Here is a 21,167-nt window from a genome sequence, read left to right on the forward strand (position 1 = left end):
GGAATACGTAGGAAGTATTCTTTCTCCCCTATCCCCAGGGATATATATATATATATTATATATATATATATTATATATTATATATATATATATTATATATATATATATTTTTTTTTTTTTTTGTTATCTTTGCTTGAGATATTCACCGTTATCTTACCAGTCTCGGTAATTTACCATTCTCTACAGCTGCCCATATCCTGAGTAAGCGCCTGTCTCGGCAAGGTTGTTTGAATAAAGCTTATGTCTTTCTTTGAAAGTATGTGGTAGGAAGCCACCATCCATTGGTGCTACTTCAGCAGGGTTGGTGAAGACTCCTTAGTAAGCTAGCACTTTAGTGGCTGTCATTTTTCACCCCTTCGGCCCAGTTTGCGGTCTTATCTTTCAATTTTACCACAACACAGGCACCTGACACGTAGTTCACAAACATTCAACCTCATATTAAATATGATACATGAGAATACGGAACTCACATCCCTCTTAAATCTTGGTTTTCCTCTTGGTGATGCAACGCGCTGTAAGGAAAATGTCTTAAGGAATCTCTCTCAAGTCTTATAATATTATAAGTTTAGCTGGGAGATAAACTATGACTTATAATTCAAATCGCAACGCGCTAGATGTGCAATTCTGGCAAAATTCTATTCTAGGTATGTAGGTACTTTCTCAGAAGTTGAGCAAATTTGTGACACATCTTGCCTCCTAAGTTCATATAATGCCACGTTTATGTGATAATTATTAACTGATAAATGAAAAAAGTGTATCTTCCACTTGTTCATGAGTTATATATATATTATATATATATATATTATATATATATATATATAATATATATATATATATATAATATATATATATATATTATATATTATATATATATATATATATAATATATATATATATAATATATATATATATAATATATATATATATAATATATATATATATAATATATATATATATATTATATATATATATATAATATATATATATATAATATATATATATATAATATATATATATATAAGTAAGTAACGTAAGGGTAAGAGAGATGTGTGGAAATAAAAAGAGCGTGGTTGAGAGAGCAGAAGAGGGTGTTTTGAAATGGTTTGGCCACATCGAGAGATTGAGTGAGGAAAGATTGACAAAGAAGATACATGTGTCAGAGATGGTGGGAATGAGAAGTGGGAGATCAAACTTGAGGTGGAAGGATGGAGTGAAAAAGATTTTGTGTGATCGGGGCCTGAACATGCAGGAGGGTGAAAGGAGGGCAAGAAATAGAGTGAATTGGAGTCATGTGGTATACAGGGGTTGACGTGCTGTCAGTGGATTGAATCAAGGCATGTGAAGCGTCTGGGGTAAACCATGGAAAGCTGTGTAGGTATGTATATTTGCGTGTCTGGATGTGTGTATGTGCATGTGTATGGGGGGGGGGGGTTGGGCCATTTCTTTCGTCTGTTTCGTTGCACTACCTCACTAATGCGGGAGACTGCCACAAAGTATAATGAATATAAATAAATCATTGTCTATGCTTGAAAAGGTGGTTACTGAAAAAGATTAGATAAAAGAACTTCTATAATGACTGTGTGAGTACTATGAAATCTGATCATCAGATGTGTATGACTCAGGTCAATTTTTGTTTTCTGGCATTTTCTATTGTCTGACAATGGCCAGGTCCCATTTACTGAATTAAAGAAGTACATCCTGTACTATCTGTCATCAGTTGCTGATGATACAGCTTTTCCTCAAGCAGGAGGATCTGGTAACACCTTACCCATGTTGTTAATCATCACATTCCATTCAAAATAATGTTATTGATATCAGCCAGGTAGAACAATGAACCCACGCTTCTTGGAATTATTGTTATTATCAATCCCTGTGACCCCTATTTTGGGGTCCCTGCAGCTTTAAGGGTGCACTACATGCTGGAGGAAAGAGATGATATAATGTTAGAGTACATGTTTATTTGTGGTTGATATGTAAAGACATTTTATGGCAAGTGAATATGGCATTCATGAAGCAGTTATAGGTATTTTAGTTATTATGTCTATGTCTCTGATGCTTATTCCCTCCGGGAACTCAAGGGGTGCTCACGACAAAAGTGTCACCTCTTATCTGTCTTTACATGCCTCCCTCACATACATGTGAATTATTACATAGAAAAGGTACTGTATATATGTGTTTATAATTCTGCATTGTGTATAGGTCAACCCTTGATTTTTGGCCAAGAAATCATTGGTTTATGATATGCATCATGTTTACTTGGACCCAAGTTTTTAAGAGTAATAGAACAACATATTAATGTGATAAGCTACATACTTTATGGCATATAAAAGTTTGGAAAGTCCTCACTAAAAGACAGTCTACATCCTATAAACAGGTTTGCTGAGCCTGAAACACCAAGCACTGAAGGCAAATTGTTTACCATTTATTATTAGGGCACTTTACACTGAAATGCGGGTAGTTTCAGCAAAAATATTGTTTATTTCCATTCAGGTATTTATTCAGGTCAATTGGGATAGAATATTATTGTAATACAAATTTTTTTTCAACTGAAAAGCATTCGAAAAGCAATTACAGTAACATCATTTGAACAATGAAAGAAAGCTAAAGTCGATTGTTTTCATGATTTTATCCCACTTTTCACTGTAATTTGTATGTCATTTCAGCAAAAATATTACATTTCCGTGAATGTCTTACATCAAGCACAGTATGGCTGTAATATTATTGTAATATAACTGTATTTTAACCAAAAACTATTTAAAAATCAAGTAACACCTCTTGAACATCATAAGGCTAGGTAGTCTTTTGTTTTCATGTATTTTTCCTATTTTACATAGAAATACATCACATTTCATCAAAACTATTTTTTGTTTGAGAATACATTCATTCAGGTACAGTTAAGATATACTTTTGATGTAACAGGTTTTTAACTATAAACGATTAGAAAAACATGTACCGTCTAGCTGATACAGCAGAGTCCTGGTCGCTGAGGCTTTGCTTTAGCATTGGCCCTTCCTGAGCAGCCTTTAATTTAGCCTTCTGTAAGTTGAGCTTCATCTGCTGAAGGTACTGCATAGCTTTTCATTACTAATTTGTACATATTTTCTGTTTTCATTGTTTACTGGAAGTAACTGGTAAATATTTTTCATGCCTGAAGCTAAAAGATGTTCCTAGTCTTTCCCTTCATGCACTGATTTCAACCTAACAAAATATTACCCATGTGTAGGTTGACCCCTGATTTTTTTGCTTAAAATTTTTTATTTTAAAAACGAACTATACACAAATACATATTGTATCTGTAAATTTTTGCAAGAGAAATAAATCTATAGAATGTGATTTTATTTGTATCACCTTCGTATAGATTTCTCTTTTTCATAGCTGGCTCCTGTGTATGGAACTCACCATACATACAGATAGAATGATAAAGTTAGGAACTAGAATTGTTATGTATATACAGGAGTATTTAATTGACAAATCTTTTTAGTTGTGATATTGAAAATCCATCATCTTTTCGGGACACAGATTTCTGGTGGACACAATATGGACGTAGTTTGAGTTATCAGGACTGTCATAGTCAAATATGAAAGATAGGCCAAATCTTTCAAGTCCAGGTCAAATACCTCGAAAATTAGACATAAATCCAAATAAGACCTAAGCATGCTGTAGATCTGATAGTTTACTTTTTTGAATTGTAATGTTGGCTCATATTGATACACTGGATTTTGAGCCACAAATTGTCATCAGAGACTTTTTAAGAAATACTGCATGTACCTTTTGATTTATTTATCTCTTTACTGAAAATGCAGAAGCTAGATATTTACAGATGTCCATAATTATTTTATGATACTGAACTATGTTGAGCTTGAGATTTTAGGTTAAATTTTCTTGTCATAAGTTTTGTACTTCAGATGATGCTTACCAATTGTTACCACAGAACTTGTGATATTGTTACCCTGTCTTGTATTGTGGAGAATGATGTGTAGTAATTATATATCCATTAGTGCTGTACTTTGTTGGCACTTTGGCTTTGCACCAAGAACCTTGAGATGTGAGTGTAAGTTTTCATATGCTTGTAGATTTATGCTAATAACTGCTATGTACTGTGTGTAGCACTGTCACGTTCATCACTGAGGATTTTTTTTTTTTTACTGTTGTAGGAATTTCTGCCCCCTCCCCCCTCTTCTCTTTTTTGTTGACTGATTAGGCCTCTTATTGTGGGTTCCATGGTTGTAACTAGATTGGCTCTTATATTAATTGTGTAAGTTGCTTACAATATTGCCATTTCCTTATAGATACAGCTAAACTAAGGAAAAGGGATTTCTCCATAGACTTCTTCAGTGAAGAGGATGATAATCAAGTAGAGACGCAATATGAAAGGTAATTTAACACGAAAAGTTGGGTTGGCCATTCTCTGTATTTGTGTATTTCTCAGGCTTTTTGTCTTCCCACACTGTGTATAAGGATTTCTTCACGGTTGTTGTTCTCTTTGTCTTCTACTATTTTTTTTATTTCTTTACCCAGTTCCTTATGTTGGAATTTTGCTATCTTCATTGGGTCTGCAGGGCTTATCAGATAAACTCATGGCTTGAAGTGCTTTTTTTTTTTTTTTTGTAATATTTGTTGCTTTAGTCTCTGTCAGTGTCTTTTAAGCTGTTTTTTTTTTACTTTGCGTATGGAAAGAAGATGACTCATCCTTAACAGCTAGTAAGCTGGTCTCCTCCTTTATTTAATCTTACAAATTTCTCATTGATTTTTTTTTTATGTAATATTTTTGTGGGTAGGCAGTGTTTTGTTCATAGTTTTGAAGATTAGTTTATATTATTTTCTTATTGCTTTCTGTAAAGGTAATATTAGGTGGCAATAATGTATGCAGACTGATTCCTTATAAATTGTTATTTATGTTGTCTCTGATTGACAGAAGATTGATATATGAGAGCACTTTATTTGAGTATTGATGATTATATAATTGGAACTGATGTGGTATACCAGGGTTGACGTGCTGTCAGTGGATTGAACCAGAGCATGTAAAGCATCTGGGGTAAACCATGGAATATTCTGTGGGGCCTGGATGTGGAAAGGGAGCTGTGGTTTTAGTGCATTACGTATGACAGCTAGAGACTGAGTGTGAATGAATGTGGCCTTTGTTGTTTGCCTAGCACTACCTAACACACATGCAGGGGAAGGGGGTACCATTTCATGTGTGGCGGGGTGGTGGCGGGAATGGAGGAAGGCAGCATGTATGAATATGTACATGTGTATATATGTATTTGTCTTTGTATGTATATGTGTGTATACGTTGAAATGTATATGTGCGTGTGTGGGCGTTTATTTATATATACGTGTATGTGGGGGATTGGGACATTCTTTCATCTGTTTCCTTGCACTACCTCGCTAACACGGGAAACAGTGACAAAGTATAATGAAATATAAATAATAAATAATCTTTTGTACAAGTGTATCTTAGTTTTCCCATTTTTTTACTTTTTTAGTTTGGATAGTGTTGCTTTACATTTTCAACTGTTTTAGTTTGTCTTATGTATCTTTTTTTATGTGCAAGATAGCTCTAATCCCCATATGGATTTGAGTTATATCAGTATTCTGAGAATGTAATAATTTAAGACATGCTGGTGTGTTTTGATCTTCCATCCCTTTTCATAAATCTAAGGCAATTGTCTTTTTGTTTCATCATGGCATTTGATCATCTACAGCCTCTACTGTTTTACTGTTTATGCTATATTTTAAGCATACATTCTGAAGTTATCTGTAGGGTGTGTTGTTGGCATATATGATAGATAGATAGAGACAACTTCCCTCTGTGAAGCTTGTTTTTAAAGAAGTCCAAATGGGAAGATGCTCTTTTGTAGCATTTTTTATATATTTTATCTATTGGTTTAACTTCGCTCTCTGTTGTCCAAATAATTTTTTCAAATTTTGTAAGGGTTTTGATAGTTTATGGTCAATTACAGGTTGATTATCCCTTATCTGAAATGCCGGAGATTATCAGGTTTTCGATTTCTTCGGATTTTTTTATATTTGCATATACATAATGGGATATCTTGGGGATGGGACCCAAGTATAAACTCAAAATCCATTTATGTTTCATATACCCCTTATAAACATAGCCTGAAGTAATTTATATATGTCATGTTGTCTCTCAGAAAGTGTCAGGTTTAGGAGCATTTCAGATTTTTGGATTAGAGATGCTCAACCTTTATCATGAATATTCATAAGTACCTTCCAAACTTTATCAAACTTTTTTGCTATATCTTTAGGTGATCGTGTGGTGTACTGTCTTTGTTTATTGTTGCATTGATATTCATATGTAAGTATGGGCATTATCTGCTGTGGTGTTGCTTTTTGTGTAAATCTACATCGTTTAAGGTTGTAGAAGTTATTATTGGAGGGAAAGAGGTCTTCAATGTAATATTTTCTCAAGAATTGTAACTGGCATTTCAAAGAGTTGTTCAGGCTTTGGATGAAAGTGATTATCTAGCTTATGATCATTGTCTTGAGGAGCCAGTTACTAAGGATGCACTGAAGATGCGGATCAGAGCACTCAGAACCATCACCAACTACTTAGTAACCATAAGCATTCAGTGTCTGCACAATGAAACAAAGATACTCTATATAAAGTTCCACCTCAACATGCTGGGATCCTGATTCTGTGCAGCTATATCAACCTCCTCCCATCTGGTCCACTTCATAACTGCTCATCCCACCCTTATACTACAACCACGGATCCCAACATCTCCAGCAGGCATCACCTTGACAGAATTCAGCCACATAGAAATGACTAATCAAACACTGGACATATCCTCCCAACCCAGTATTGAACTCCCACCAGGTGTGCACCCATCTGAAACTGTTCATTACTTACTTGATCAAACCACCTCACACCACATATTGTCCTCAAACATTTCATTTCCAACACATCCACCCACCTCCACACAACCCTATCTATAGCCCATGCTCACAACCATATAACATTTTTGGAACCACTGTTCCTTCAAACATACCCATTTTTGCTCTGAGACAACAAATCAGCCACCAGCGCTGTATCATCAACGAACAACGACTGACTCACTTCCCAAGCCTTCTCATCCACAAGAGACTTCATACTTGCCCCTCTCTCCAAAACCCATGCATTCACCTCCCTAACCACCCCATCCATAAACAAATTAAACAACCATGGTGACATCACGCATCCCTGCCACAAACTGACGTTCACTGGGAACCAATCACTTTCCTTCTCCTACTCATACACATGCTGTACATCCTTGGTAAAAACTTTTCACTGCTTTTAGCAACTTGACTCCCACATTATATACTCTTAATACCTCCCACAAAGCATCTCTAGCAACCTTATCATATGCCTTCTCCAGATCCATAACTGCTACCTGCACTGTATCATCAGTGAACAACAACTGACTCACTTCCCAAGCCCTCTCATCCACAACAGACTTGCTCCTCTCTCCAAAACTCTTGCATTTACCTCCTTAACCACCCCATCCATAAACAAATTAAACATCCACGGTGACATCACACACCCCTGTCACAAACCGACTTTCATTGAGAACCAATCACTTTCCTCTCTTCCTACTCATATACTTGCCTTACATCCTTGGTAAAAACTTTTCACTGCTTCCAGCAACAATATTTGTTTGCTGCTTAAGTTGCCAGACAGTTTAGGGATTGCTTTGTCATTCATCATTGCCCTTCTCCTACAGAAATCTCACTTTGATTTGCAACTTAACCTTGGTCATAAGTTGAAAATTTTAGATCATGTACTCATGAAACTTTGTGCATTTGTTTCATGTCATCTAAAGAATTGAGTTGCCTGAGGCCTGAACTCTAATTTAGATTTTGCCTGCATTAGACTCATTATAGAAATATTTTACCTAAAACTTAACTTGGATTCTAACTTGAAGAAAATTCCACTTGACCATGGAGATTCTACTGATTTCTTTTTTATTTTCCAAAAGCTATTACTAATACTCCTTATTTCACTCCCAATAAGTATGCTGCACTGCAGGTGGCACATATTATAGATTTATTATATTGTCATTTACACCAATTATTATAGCTGACCTTGTTTCTAGCTTGTATTTCAGTATTCTGACTAAGCTGCAGTGTCTGCAGAAAACCTTGTCTGCCATCCCATACATTTACATTTTCATGGGTGATGTCACACTTAATTTTACTACTTTATGACCTCTCCTTTGGCCTTGATTACCATCTGCAGATACCTGTTTTGGGTCCATATGATCTTGATATGATTGAGGCAAGGCACTGATTAGATGTGCATTTTAAGCACTCATTACACCTAGAAATATCAAGTGTGACCAGATTATTTGCTTCCTGGAAGGATTCTGGCTTTCTTCTCCCTTGAAAGGTAAGAGCTAATCATATTGAAGCACAGGTGGAAGAAATACAGTGCCCAGAAGTGAAATTCCCAAAATGAAGTGTCATTCATGATTTGAAAGAACATAGTTCCCTCAAGGTTGCCTGAGGCACACTAAGGCAGGTTGGCTGGTTGCTGGTGTTCACACTGTTAGAAAAACTAGTCTAAGCAACCTGTTGTACAGTGATTTCACATTGATAGCTTCGTATGCTTGTGCCCACAATAAACCCTAGACGTTTATCACTTTGAAAATGTATTGGGGGACAAGTATTTTTGCAGACACTGTAGTTTAGTGTTTAACTTGAACAGTTTCATTTTAGCCTTTAAACTAGTTCATCCTTTCAGCACTCTTCACTTAGGCTTTGGTTGCTTTCAGATTTGAAAATATTATCTTTGTAACTTTGTTTTCTGATTTCCTCTGCAAGGTTGTCATCTCATTTTTTTTTTTTGTGTGTGTGTGTGTTTTTATCTTCAGCTGTGATTCTTTGCTTAAGTGGCCCTATTGCATAAGTGAAGATACTGCATTTTCAACTTGTTGTTCAGTTGTGTTTCCTTGACCTTATGTATCTAAGTAAAAGCTTTTTGATTACCCTGTTTTTTCTTAATTTAGCTGCATGTTGACCTCTTGTTTTATTAATCACACGCCCTCCCTTGGCAGATTTATTTTCTCTCATGGGCTTTGCATGTTATGCATCTGATCCCTTTGCCCATCTGTAATATCCATGAACTTAGCAAATTAGCCTTACCTGGAAATCCACTTAGCATTAAGTGTGATAGTGAAATTGCTCCATGTTACTGATATAATTTGGTAGATGAGATTTGTGTCTTCACCTCTTCATTTTCACTGGTATTCCTGGTTGGAGGCAGCGGTCACTGAAAAGAAAATTTTGCAAATTTCTTTTGAGTTTCCACCCCCAAAGATGTGATACAGTGATTTATATTTGCATAAATTTGATTATTGTGTCTGTTTTGTACAGCTTAGGGAGAATTTTACAATTATTTGGCCTGATTCCTGAAACTTCCTTTACATATGACAAGATATTACCATTAGGCAGGGCCAGCATATTTGCTAGTTGCAGGGAAATATAGAGTTATGTGTACAGCTTGTCCCAATCTTTAGTTTGAATTTGCATATATTATCTGTCATTAAATAATGTTGCTGAAAGACAGGCTAACAAAATAGTCACCCAATGGATAATAAAGGCCAAACACTATAAACTACCTTCATTGTCACATTTTCATTGTGATTATTGCATCTAGATTCCGCTAAGTACAACTCCCATGTCTATTTCATCTTCTCATCCTGCAGTTGAAGATTTTAGGTTTAACACTACTGTGGGAACCTTACATTCATATAAACAGAATATGTTCAGAAAAGTATGGTGATTTTAAACTGAAAAGTAAGAATCTTTCTGTTGTGATCTCAGTTATCCTACATACTGCACAGAGATTTGTATGGTACCATTGCTCTAATGTTCATTGTCATTATGAGCCTGTGTAACCACAAGAATTCAAACCAGATTTTAGTATGCTGCAATTGATTACACCCCTCATTTTTTTCATATATTATTGTATTTTTTTAGTCTCGATGATACCATTGCTGCTCCCTCCCACTAAGTGGGTATGTGAATAGACTTCCAGTCCCTTCTAATTCTGCAAACATAAACAATAAGTAAGATGACAATAGAAAAGTATATGAGAAGGAAAGAATAAAACCTCAGACATAATGGCTATATATGTCAGACAGATTGTTGTGTTGAGAGAGAGATTGTTGTGTCAAGTGTGTCATATTGTTCATAAGGAGGTTGCAGTGTCTTGAGTTTTCCTGTATGTGATGAACTATTGATTCACAGTAGAACGTTGTGCTGGTTGCCACCACTATCTTCCATAGCTCCTTTATTGTGGAGGATCACCAGCATGTGCCTAAGCATGAGATCCTATATTATTCAGAATAAGTCCTTCTCCTGAAGATTACAAGAAATAATTTTTCAGCAGGTGTCTCTTTTAACAAACTTATTTTTTCTTTATCAGGATTAGATAAACATGATAAAGATGTATTAATTCCTTTAATAATGAGAGTACTGTAACTGTAGGTGGGAGTATCTTGATTTGTTCATGTTTTTAGTTTTTTTTTTCTATTGTATGAGCAAATTGTAGGATTTTTCTGTTTGAGTGAAGGTGATGGAATGCTGTATACACCAAGAAAATGGTCATAGTTGAATGTTACGTAAAAATTCATTTGCTTTTCAGTTTGTACAAAGCCGTGACTAATTGGAAAATATGGCCAGCTATGGGGACAGCCATTCCTCTTCTCCTGATGCAGACCAGCTAGAAGCTAACAGTGAATTAGACCAGATGGAAATTGAAGATACTGCTGAAAAAGAGGAGAGGTCAGCCAGGGAACTACCACTTGTACCCAGCCCATTTGAATGTGCCATTGTGATTTTGAGAAGAGCAAACTCTGATACTGAAAAATTTGCAGCACTTCTGGTGGTAACAAAACTTATCAAGGCAGAGGAGTTAGATGATACTGATAAGAAAAAACTGTTTGATGCAGTAGGTTTGTCATTTTTAGCTCGTCTTCTGCGGACTACTGAAGTTCCTGAAGGTTGCTATCCCTCTATGTATAAGTCTATTGCACTGACTATTTTAACTTGCTTCATTTCCTCTTGCTTAGGCAATCCAACTTTATATGGACTCATTCCAGTACTGACTGAGATAATTGCAAAGGCAGAGATATATGAGAATGATCTGATCTTGATTAGAGATACTTGTGTGTGTCTTAAAAGTATAGCCTCGGAAAAAGGTGGAAGAAAAGCAATCATTGATTTTGAAGCTATAGGTTCTCTTGTAGATGCTTACATAACAGAGAGCATCTGTTGTGATGATGCTCTAGAGATTCTTTTGATGGTTCTTACCAAGGAAGGTGCACAAACTTGGGAAGATGAACCAGAGGCTTTTACAAAGCTCATGAATCATGTTGCTCGTGAGTTTGCTGTTGATCAAGGGGAGAAGAAGTTTAAATTGTGTGACCTTCTTTCAGAAATGTTACAAAGTCTTCCAATGCCTACTGTTGAAGTTGGTCAACCAGAATGGAAACAGAATCTACACAAGGGCTTATCAGATATAATATTTAGCAAACTTGGCCGTGAACAGCGTGACAGAGGTCTGAAGTTAGCAGGGACAGCAATGGAAACTCTTGGGGTCACTTGGATATTACAAGTGGAGACTGGGGCACCTGTGGAAGCCAAGGGCAAACAGTTGCTGCTGTTGCTGGTTCAGTTGGCAGCTATTGAAGTTCGCATGAGCCTTGAAGACAAGACTTTCGAAGAGGCTGTTGCCCATGCATATCCAACCATGTCTTGTTACACCATTTTAGAACTGTCTATTATTTTTCTTGTTAATGGAGCTATAGATTTTGAACAGAAACAGAAACAGCAGTTGTATGCTGCACTTAAGGGAGCCTTTAAAGGAGTTCTTGCATTTCTAAATGGAGCTTCAGTTAAAGATAATTTTTTTGAAGATTCTAAAAATCATTTGTTCGTGAGTGCAACTATTCGAGTTTTAGGTGCATGGTTGGCAGAAGAGACAGCAGCCAATAAGAAAGAAGTTCATCAAACTATACCTTTCATAATTAAAACATGTAGGTACAATTTTGAATTCAACAACAAAAAATCCATGATGAAGTCAAAGAAAAAAGGTCAAACTAAGCATTATCACAGTGAGGACACTAGAGATAGATTACCAGATATCTTAAGATTCTTGCTTCCTGGCCTTTGCCACTTGACAGCAGAAGACATTCCTAGGCACATATTGCTTGAACTGGAGCTAGAAAATTTGTTGTTTGATTATTTAAACTATCACTGGAATAATGTTAAAGGTGCTTTTGGTCCTCAGAACAAAGAAGAAGAAACAGAAATCCCCTCAGATCAAATTCACTTTGCTTGTGAGTCTATAGAAACTATCAGTAACATCTTTATGAATATAGTAGTACAAGAACCAGAACGAGTCAAGACTGATATGTTTTACTATTCCTTGCTTAAATTTGTCTTTACAAAGGTGCCAGATATACCTTTTGAGGTCTGCTATCTAAAGTTGTGTGGAAGTTTATCTACTTTAGGTCTCATGATACTGCATCACCAATGCACCAATGTTAAAAGTTCAGATTTTACAATATTTAGGTTTATACAGATGACTGTTCGTTTTTTGTGGGATGCCCATAATGTTGAGGAGAGCCGTGACTATGCAACATTGGTTGTATCCTCAAGATATGAATTTCACTGGGGCAGTCTGATGGATGTATGGTTCCTAGGCATGCATTCACTTAGTCTCCTTCTCCCCATAATTCCTTGGCTGTGTGATTTCTTAATTGAGAGTGAGTGGCCACAAACAATAATTATGACTTTAGTGGCTGTTTGTGATGGGGGGTTGGATGCAGGACTCAAAAGTGCCTTTGAAGATTTCCTTTGCCTTCTTGCTAAGTCTTCAAAGCCTGCTTATAACATTTTAAAAGAAAAGGGAGTGGAACAAGTTTGTCGGAATCACAAACTTGAAGAGCTGTCCAAAGTATTTAATGTGACATTTGCTTAGGACACCAGTGAAATCAAATGAATTTCTGTAATAAGGGGTTTATTGGCAAAACATGATAAGGACTGAGCCCATATAAGTTTTTTGTATACTGTTGTGTAAGTGTCCTTTTTTTTTTTTTAAGTTCTACAATACTCTCTAATCCTTTTCAGTTACTCCTTGCTTTCACCTTTTGTTAACATAGGTAACAGAGGGTGTTTAACATACAATGATACGTTTGCAGTGAGGATTAGATCATTGCCCTTTTAACTCATAATATGCTTCCTAGGCATATATGTTTTGCCATTATCAGGTTTCCTAGAATATTATATGTTCAGGAATTCATTTCTTTGTAAGCCTTTTTCATGATTCTGACCTCAATAACTGTAGTTTGTCCTCTCTCCATTAGAATTAGGGTACTGTAATGTTACATGTGTGTATGTGTTTGTGTGTGCTATGTATGCATTTGTGTTCTTTTGTACTTGGACTTACATTTTTTTTTTTTTGTTTGTGTGTGTGTGTATGTAAAGAGGCACATGAAATAATGATTTTTGTAACCATGTTTCATAAAGGATTTTCACACTTGCTTACAGTGAAGATAAGCAGTGTACCAGTTCTCTTGTTCCCAGACTTTTTCATATGAAGCATATAATTTTGGTGCTAATACCTCATACCATTTATATTTAATTGTAACTTCTTTTATCAAAGTGTAATCAGGATATGTTAATTCTTTAGTAAAGAAGACAGGTATTTGCTGTTGAGTACTACAGTTTCATGGTGAAACTAAAGCCGTATGTTGTTTGTCAGAGATATTTCTACTTAATTTGTCATGATATTTTGTACAAGAACCAGTTAGAGGTGATGCTAGTTGATATTAAGAAATGTATTAAGTTTTCCAGAGCTAACAAATGTGGTATACTGTTTGACCTTCAAATGGTATATCTTATTTTTTGGAACAGTATAGTGTCATAATGAAATTGTTAATGATAATTAAGAGGTTTTAGTGTACTCAGTAGTTTACATTTTGTGTGTGTGTGTTTGTGTGTGTGTGTGTGTGTGTGTGTGTATGTGTGTGTGTGTGTGTGTGTGTAGAAAAATATAGTCTTTATTACATGTGACCTATTTAATAAAGACTTGGTGAATAGACCAACAGATTTTTTACTATTTTTTGTAAGAGATTCAGAATAAATATGAGATTAGTTATCTTTCTAATTACTACTCACTCAGTCAACTGTATATGATAAAAATAGATGTAAGAGTCATTGAATGAGGGAGGTTATTTTCTGAATTTTTAAATAGTATTTTTCTCTAATCTACCATGCCCATGCCATATGATTCTCCTACTTCTTTGACTCCAAAGAAATGTCATGAGATAGGTTGTTGCTGTGTGCTTGACAGAGCATTGAACTACACTTGAAAAAATTTATGATCATTCTTTATCTTTAATTGATAACTACTGTATTTACAGTTAACAAAGAATATTACTGCACTTGGCATGCTTTACATTTTGACAGACATGATAAAGAGTTTTGATGCATTTTCCTGGGTCTCATCATGCATTTGTATGCCTGGTCTCCTTATTTGACATTAACACAACTAAGATATGAACATATGAAGTGCAGTTTGAGGGGTGAAGGAACTTTCATGAATGGAATTACCAGATACTTCTGTATTCATTTGCTATTTATGGTGAAAACTTTCATGTGTTTGTCAGTAAAGTAGACTTGAATATTTAACACTTCTTTAAAGGAAGGAATTGATGATTAAAACTTTAATGTACACCAATGAAAGGATATTAAGAAGATCAGAACTCTAAATCTTATACTAAAGTTAGATCATGTAATGCACCGAAACCACAGCCTGTATCCACAACAAGCCCGCAGACCTTTCCATGGTTTTCCCTGGTTCAATCCATTGACATCACATCACCCCATATTTACCATGTTGCACCATTTCACTCTATCCCATGCATGCCTTTCACACTCCTGCATGTTCATGCCCAAGCACTTAGAATCTAATTCTCTTCATCCTTTCATACCCAATTTAGTTTCCTTCTTATCCTTTCCCCCTCAAATTCTGACACATATCTTTATCAACCTCTGCTCACTCATTCTCCATATTCCCAAAACATTCTTTATAAGGGTTGATTGATGAATGGGATTGCTGCAGCAGTCATAAACTTCTTTCAGAGAATCTGCGTATATCTCTGACACCTGTTCCTTTCAGGAATTTCCTCAAGGGGGTGGCAGTGGAAAAGAGTCTCCATAACTGAACTCCGATGATGCTTTTAAGCCCTTTTGTGTCTCACACTTAACTGGCCACTGGCAGATGCAACTCTAGCACAGTTTTCCAGAGGCTCCTACGTAATGTTCCTTCTGACTAGTTCCTTCTAATGTGTCTACTTAATTATTCAACCCATTACTTATACCTAATGCTCCCATTAGGTATAAGAACATCCCACATGATGTTCCTGCCCACCACCTCCACCTAATGTTTCTAACTAAAACTCCTGTCTAATGTTCCTACCAACTACTGCTGCCAAAAGGCAGGGTTAGTGCATGGTGGTCACTACAGGAAAAATCTAGAGCTATGAAAAATGAGTTGTGAGTGAAGTGTTGTCAAGTATTATGTGCTACAAGGAGAGATTGTATGTTTGTGGACAGAATGTCTTCAGTCCGTGTGTGGGTAAGGCATAAAGAAAAAACAGCTACCTTGGTCAGAGGAGTGCAACTTGACAACCACTGAAGCACAGGCTCACTACACAGCCGTCACTAACCCTCTCAATACGGAAGTGGGTAGAACTGGTATTACCTGGTCTGTAGCTGCTCGTCAACAACGACCTACTTCTGTGATTCAAATATACATTTTGTGAATCTAGCCTTTTACCTTTTTAGCAGTTATGGTCATTCATGCCCCAATGTTCTGTAGTTGAAAGAAAATTTGCATTCATCAGTTTGTTAATTTCCTAATGAGCAAAATGGTGTCTATCTATCGATGTCTCATCATGGGGTTAGCCTCAACAAAAGTCTCCACTTATCCTTGAGCTTACATGCCTCCCTCACATTAACCATTCCTGATAATTAGTGCTGTAAACTTTTGTCTTCCTGATCAAGTGTTTCCTTCAGCAAAAACTTAGATTTTGTAATGATTTTAGTCAACTCTTATTATTTTTATTGTTTTGTGTCGTAACCACACAATATTTTGTAAATGGCAACTCATTTCTTTATCTTCCTAGTTTTTCTCTCTGTAAGTGTGATGCAAGTCCGTCCTAAAATGAGTTTTGCCATCATAGTGAGTACACGTTTGCCCTGCTTCTATGAATAAATAATGTGGAATAAGGAAGAGATTCTTTAAAATAAAAGAAATACAAAAAATAGCGAGAATTACCAACCATACTGAAACAAGTGGATTGACATTGCTTATTTAGAGTTTTATTAACCCAAGGGTAGCTAAACTTTTTTGCTGACAGTGCAACAGCTAAAAGATTTGTGCACAGATTATGAAAATCCAGTTTTAGGATTATGTAAATTATTAGTACAGTATTCTTAGTCTATCATTTTGGATATCATTGCTGTAGTTTTAACCATTTTGATAACCATTTGTTGGTTGCTTGTACTTCCCACCTGCATGATTAGAGATTGCATGTCAGTGTGGTGAGATGCAAAAAATATTTTGACTTTATATGATTAAGTATAAAGATATCTGTATTTGATATTATTATTATTATTATTTTTTTTTTTTTTTTTCATACTATTCGCCATTTCCCGCATTAGCGAGGTAGCGTTAAGAACAGAGGACTGGGCCTTTGAGGGAATATCCTCATATGGCCCCCTTCTCTGTTCCTTCTTTTGGAAAATTTAAAAAAAAAATGAGAGGGGAGGATTTCCAGCCCCCCGCTCCCTTCCCCCCTAGTCGCCCTCCACGACATGCAGGGAATACGTGGGAAGTACTCCCTCTCCCCCATATATATCCATCCATTTATTCACCCCGCCCCGTCGCCGTCCCCCGCGCCAGCGAGGCAGCGCAAGGAACGGCGACGGGGCAAAGTGAATAAATAGATAAACATATATAGGGGAGAAAGAACACTTCCCACGCATTCCCTGCATTATTATTATTATTATTATTATTATTATTATTATTATTATTATTATTATCATTATTATTTTGTCATATCATACATATTCGCCATTTTCCACTTTAGCGAGGTAGTGTTAAGAATAGAAGGCTGAGCCTGTTCCTTTTTTCTTTTCTTTCTTTGGTTTCGGTGCATAATTACATGACAGCTAGAGACTGTGTGAACGAATGTGACCTTTATTGTCTTTTCTTAGCGCTACCTCGCACACATGAGGGGAGAGGGGGTTGTTATTTCTTGTGTGGCGGGGTGGCGATGGGAATATATAAGGGCAGACAGTATGAATTATGTACATGTGTATATATGTATATGTGTGTGTATATATATGTATACGTTGAGATGTATAGGTATGTATATTTGCGTGTGTGGACGTGTATGTATATACATGTGTATGTAGGTGGGTTGGGCCATTCTTTCGTCTGTGTCCTTGTGCTACCTCGCTAACGCGGGAGACAGCAACAAAGCAAAATAAATATAAATAAATAATAATTATTATTATTATTATTATTATAATTATTATTATGTAAACAATTGAAGCCATTTTCTATGTGTTCCTGATGCTGCCCCACTATGCAGGAAATGTTGAATTAATATGAAAAAATTTATTATTTCTCTCTGTTATTATTACAAGTCTAACAAAGGCCCTTTAGACCTGCCAGCAGCTTCAGCACCACCATAGTGCCTGCTGAGCTAACTTAGCTTGCTTCTTTCAATTTCTACTATGCCCTGTTACATAAAGGAAACCCATAAGAAATTTTAGAAAATGGGTCACCTGTGAGTAACTGTAGAATATAAGAACCCTTAGTATCCCTGTTTTCTCTTTGCCACCTTTACCAGAGGTCTCACTTGTCATGTAAATATCAAAAGGGAACCTTTGAGATAGAATTTGTTTTCCACACATTACCACAGATTCTATTTATGTACATTTCTGACACCTGTTCCAATTGGAACTCCCTCAAAGGGGTGGCCATGGCAACATAGTCTCCCTAACTGAAGAACTTCAGTGCTGCTTCTTAGCATTAGTGCCTCACCCTTAACAGGCCACTGGCAGAGGGCAACTCTCCTGCAGTGTTTTCAGAGGCTCCTACCTAATGTTCCTAATGACTACTTCTATCTAATGCTCCTACTTACTGCTTCTACCTAATGCTCCTGCCTAAATGTCCCTACCTAATACTTCTGTCCTACCATTTTGCCAGTAGGTAGGACTAGTGCATAGGGCTCACCACAGAAAAATTTAGAGTTAGGAAGAATAAGCTGTGTGAGTTAAGTGTTGTTAAGTGTTGCAAATGATAAGGAGATATTGTATGTTTGTAGACAGAATGCCAGTAGTTTACATATTATTGAGGCAGAAAGAAAAGACAACTAACTGGGTCAGAGGAGTGCAAATTGATAACCACCAAGATGTCATTAACCCTCCCAGTACCCAGGCGGGTAGTACTGGTAAAATACCTCCCTGTTCATGGGCTGCTTACCAGTTACTACCAACTACTTCTGCAGAATAGTGCCTATTTTCTTATAGAAAGATTATTGTTATCAACAACATTATTATTGGACTGAACCAGTGCATGGAAAGGTCTGTAGGGCCTGTTTGTGGATGGGAGCTGTCTTTTTCAGTGTATGGCACATGACGACTAGAGAATGGATATGTTCTTGGTGCTCCCTTGCTAATGTGGGAAACAGAGATCAGTCATAAAAAAGAAAATTTTTATTATTATTATTGTAGCTGACACAGCATGGGAAACTGAATATCCTAATCAAGGTGTATATATTTTATTCATTTATTATTTATGCTTAATTACTGTTTCCCTTGTCAGCAAGGTAGCTCCAGGAAACAGACGAAGATTGGCCCAATCCCCTCATATACACATATATATATACATAAATGTCCATACACATATACATACATATATATATCCACATACACAGACATGTATATGTATACCCATGTACATATTCATACTTGCTTGTCTTCATCCATTCCTGGCGCTACCCTACCCCACAGGAGAAAGCATCGCTACCCCCTGCTTCAGCAAGGTAGCTACAGGAAAAGACAAAAAAAGGCCACATTTGTTCACACTTGGTCTCTAGTTGTCATGTGTAGTGCACTGAAACCACAGCTTCCTATCCACATCGAGGCCCCACAGACCTTTCCATGGTTTACGCCAAACATTTCACATGCCCGGGTTCAGTCCATTAACAGCACAACGACTTCGGTATACCACTTTTTTTCCAATTCACTGTATTCCTTGCACACCTCTTACCCTACTGTATATATATTCATTATACGCCATCTCCAGCGTTAGCTAGATAGCACAAGGAAACAGACATGCATATACATACATGTCCACACACGCACATATTAATACCTATACATTTCAACGTATACATATATATACATACACAGACATATACACATATACATATGTACATAATTCATACTTGCTGCCTTCATTCATTCCCGTCGCTACCCTGCCACACATGAAATGACAACATCCTCTCCCCGCATGCGCGCGAGGTAGCGCTAGGAAAAGACAACATAGGCCACATACATACATGTATACATACATACATACATACATACATATTCAGCTTTTCCCACATCAGCAAGGTAGCATTGAAAACAAAGGACTGAGTCTTAGAGAGAAAATTCTCATTTACCCCCCTTCTCTGTTCCTTCGGAGAAGTAAAAACTGAAAGGGAGGATTTCCAGCCCCCCACTCCCACCTTACAACTTGCAGGGAGTACGTGGGAAGTATTCAGATGCCCAATTTCTTGACCAACACAAAATAGGATGAATAGCTGTCTGGTACAGCCAGTATTCAGACGCATGCAGGCCATGCATGTATCACAGTCAGCAACACTACCCATTTCATTATTATTAAGGTGTGAATTTTTTAGCCACAACTGTAAAATATGATTGAAGTAAATTAATTTTCCAGTTTATTTGCTTGATATTTCTTTCACTAATTATCTTATGATTGACTCATCAGATTTGCTGGTAGTTGCTCACTTTTTGACAATCACCTTAGGTGTTTATGGAAAGTCAGTTTAAATTCTAACCTCGTCATCTAGTAACTGGTATCAGTTACTTTAAAAAACTAATAAGTATTAGCTTCACCCTTGGGCTTTTTCTTTTTGGTTGCATGTCCATACAACTGTACCAGACAACATTTAGTGAAGGATAAGGTTTGGTCTACTAGATTTACAGTTGTTTCCCAACATGTAGTAGAAGTTAGGTGTGCAAATTATTAAAAGACTAGTGTAATTACGCAAAATGATGCATAAATTCTTGTTTACTGTATTTTCATCTAGTGTTGTGGAAGATCAAAGTAATCTATAGATTGTGAACATTTATGACCTGCATAAAATGATAGATATTACAATAGGTATTATATAGATGTATTATTGAGATATAAGGATGTGAAGATGACAGTAGTGTGGAAATAATGTATCAGCCATGTTAAGGCTGAGCATTGTAAGTATGTACTTGTAAGAGTTAGCAACTTCAGGAAGGAAGCATGCAAGAGTACAAAAGCATGCTTCTGAGCACTAGTGGTATTTGATATGTATTGCTTTATTTTCAATTGAAATACTATGTGCTGAGTTATCATAAAATTTGAAGACTCTGTTTAACCATTTCTGATAATCAGTTGTGTAGAATATTTTCTTGGTGCTACTTTTTTGTAAGATGAAATGTACACTTGCCAATTTTGTAAATACAGCAGCTTTCCTAGTGGTGTATCATTTCCTTGTACTATATAATGCTGCTTGCAGAAGGTAAATTATACAGAAAATGGATATAGAGACTGGGTGTATAATCATCATTGATGCTAAGTGAATATGTTAAACTACAACAAAGAGTTTTTATGTTTGTACTGATTAATCATAAAGTTACAGTAGAAGTATAATTGGAACTAACAGGGCATTTTTCTTTCTTTTTTGTAACTAAAATGGCATAAGCAAAAACTGGCTTCCATCATGGTCATCTCAAATGAATGAAAAAATAAAGTGTATGAAGAAAAGAAAGAAAAGATTAAAATGAGCCCTTTGGGTGTTCTGTATACCTGACTT

At 36.2% G+C, this 21,167-nt stretch overlaps 2 protein-coding genes across 10 annotated transcripts in view; both read left to right on the top strand.

Moving 5' to 3' along the window:
• Positions 1-20,829, top strand: part of Neurochondrin (neurochondrin) — a 716,757-nt gene extending 695,928 nt beyond the window's left edge. For 3 of the 6 annotated variants that reach the window (XM_071672852.1, XM_071672849.1, XM_071672853.1), the window contains exon 2: positions 10,649-20,829. In XM_071672852.1, coding sequence (XP_071528953.1) covers positions 10,679-12,988 — 2,310 coding nt within the window. In that variant the 5' untranslated portion in view covers positions 10,649-10,678 and the 3' untranslated portion in view covers positions 12,989-20,829. Of the gene's footprint in view, positions 1-4,289; positions 4,375-10,648 lie in introns of all 6 variants that reach the window. The other 3 variants (XM_071672851.1, XM_071672850.1, XM_071672854.1) reach the window with 2 other exon arrangements.
• The window catches only part of LOC139754985 (N-acylneuraminate-9-phosphatase), a 68,127-nt gene that overhangs the window by 3,789 nt on the left and 43,171 nt on the right, over positions 1-21,167 (top strand). The window lies entirely within an intron of this gene.

Source organism: Panulirus ornatus, chromosome 18, assembly GCF_036320965.1.
Source record: "Panulirus ornatus isolate Po-2019 chromosome 18, ASM3632096v1, whole genome shotgun sequence".
In the NCBI taxonomy this organism is placed as follows: Eukaryota; Metazoa; Arthropoda; class Malacostraca; order Decapoda; family Palinuridae; genus Panulirus; species Panulirus ornatus.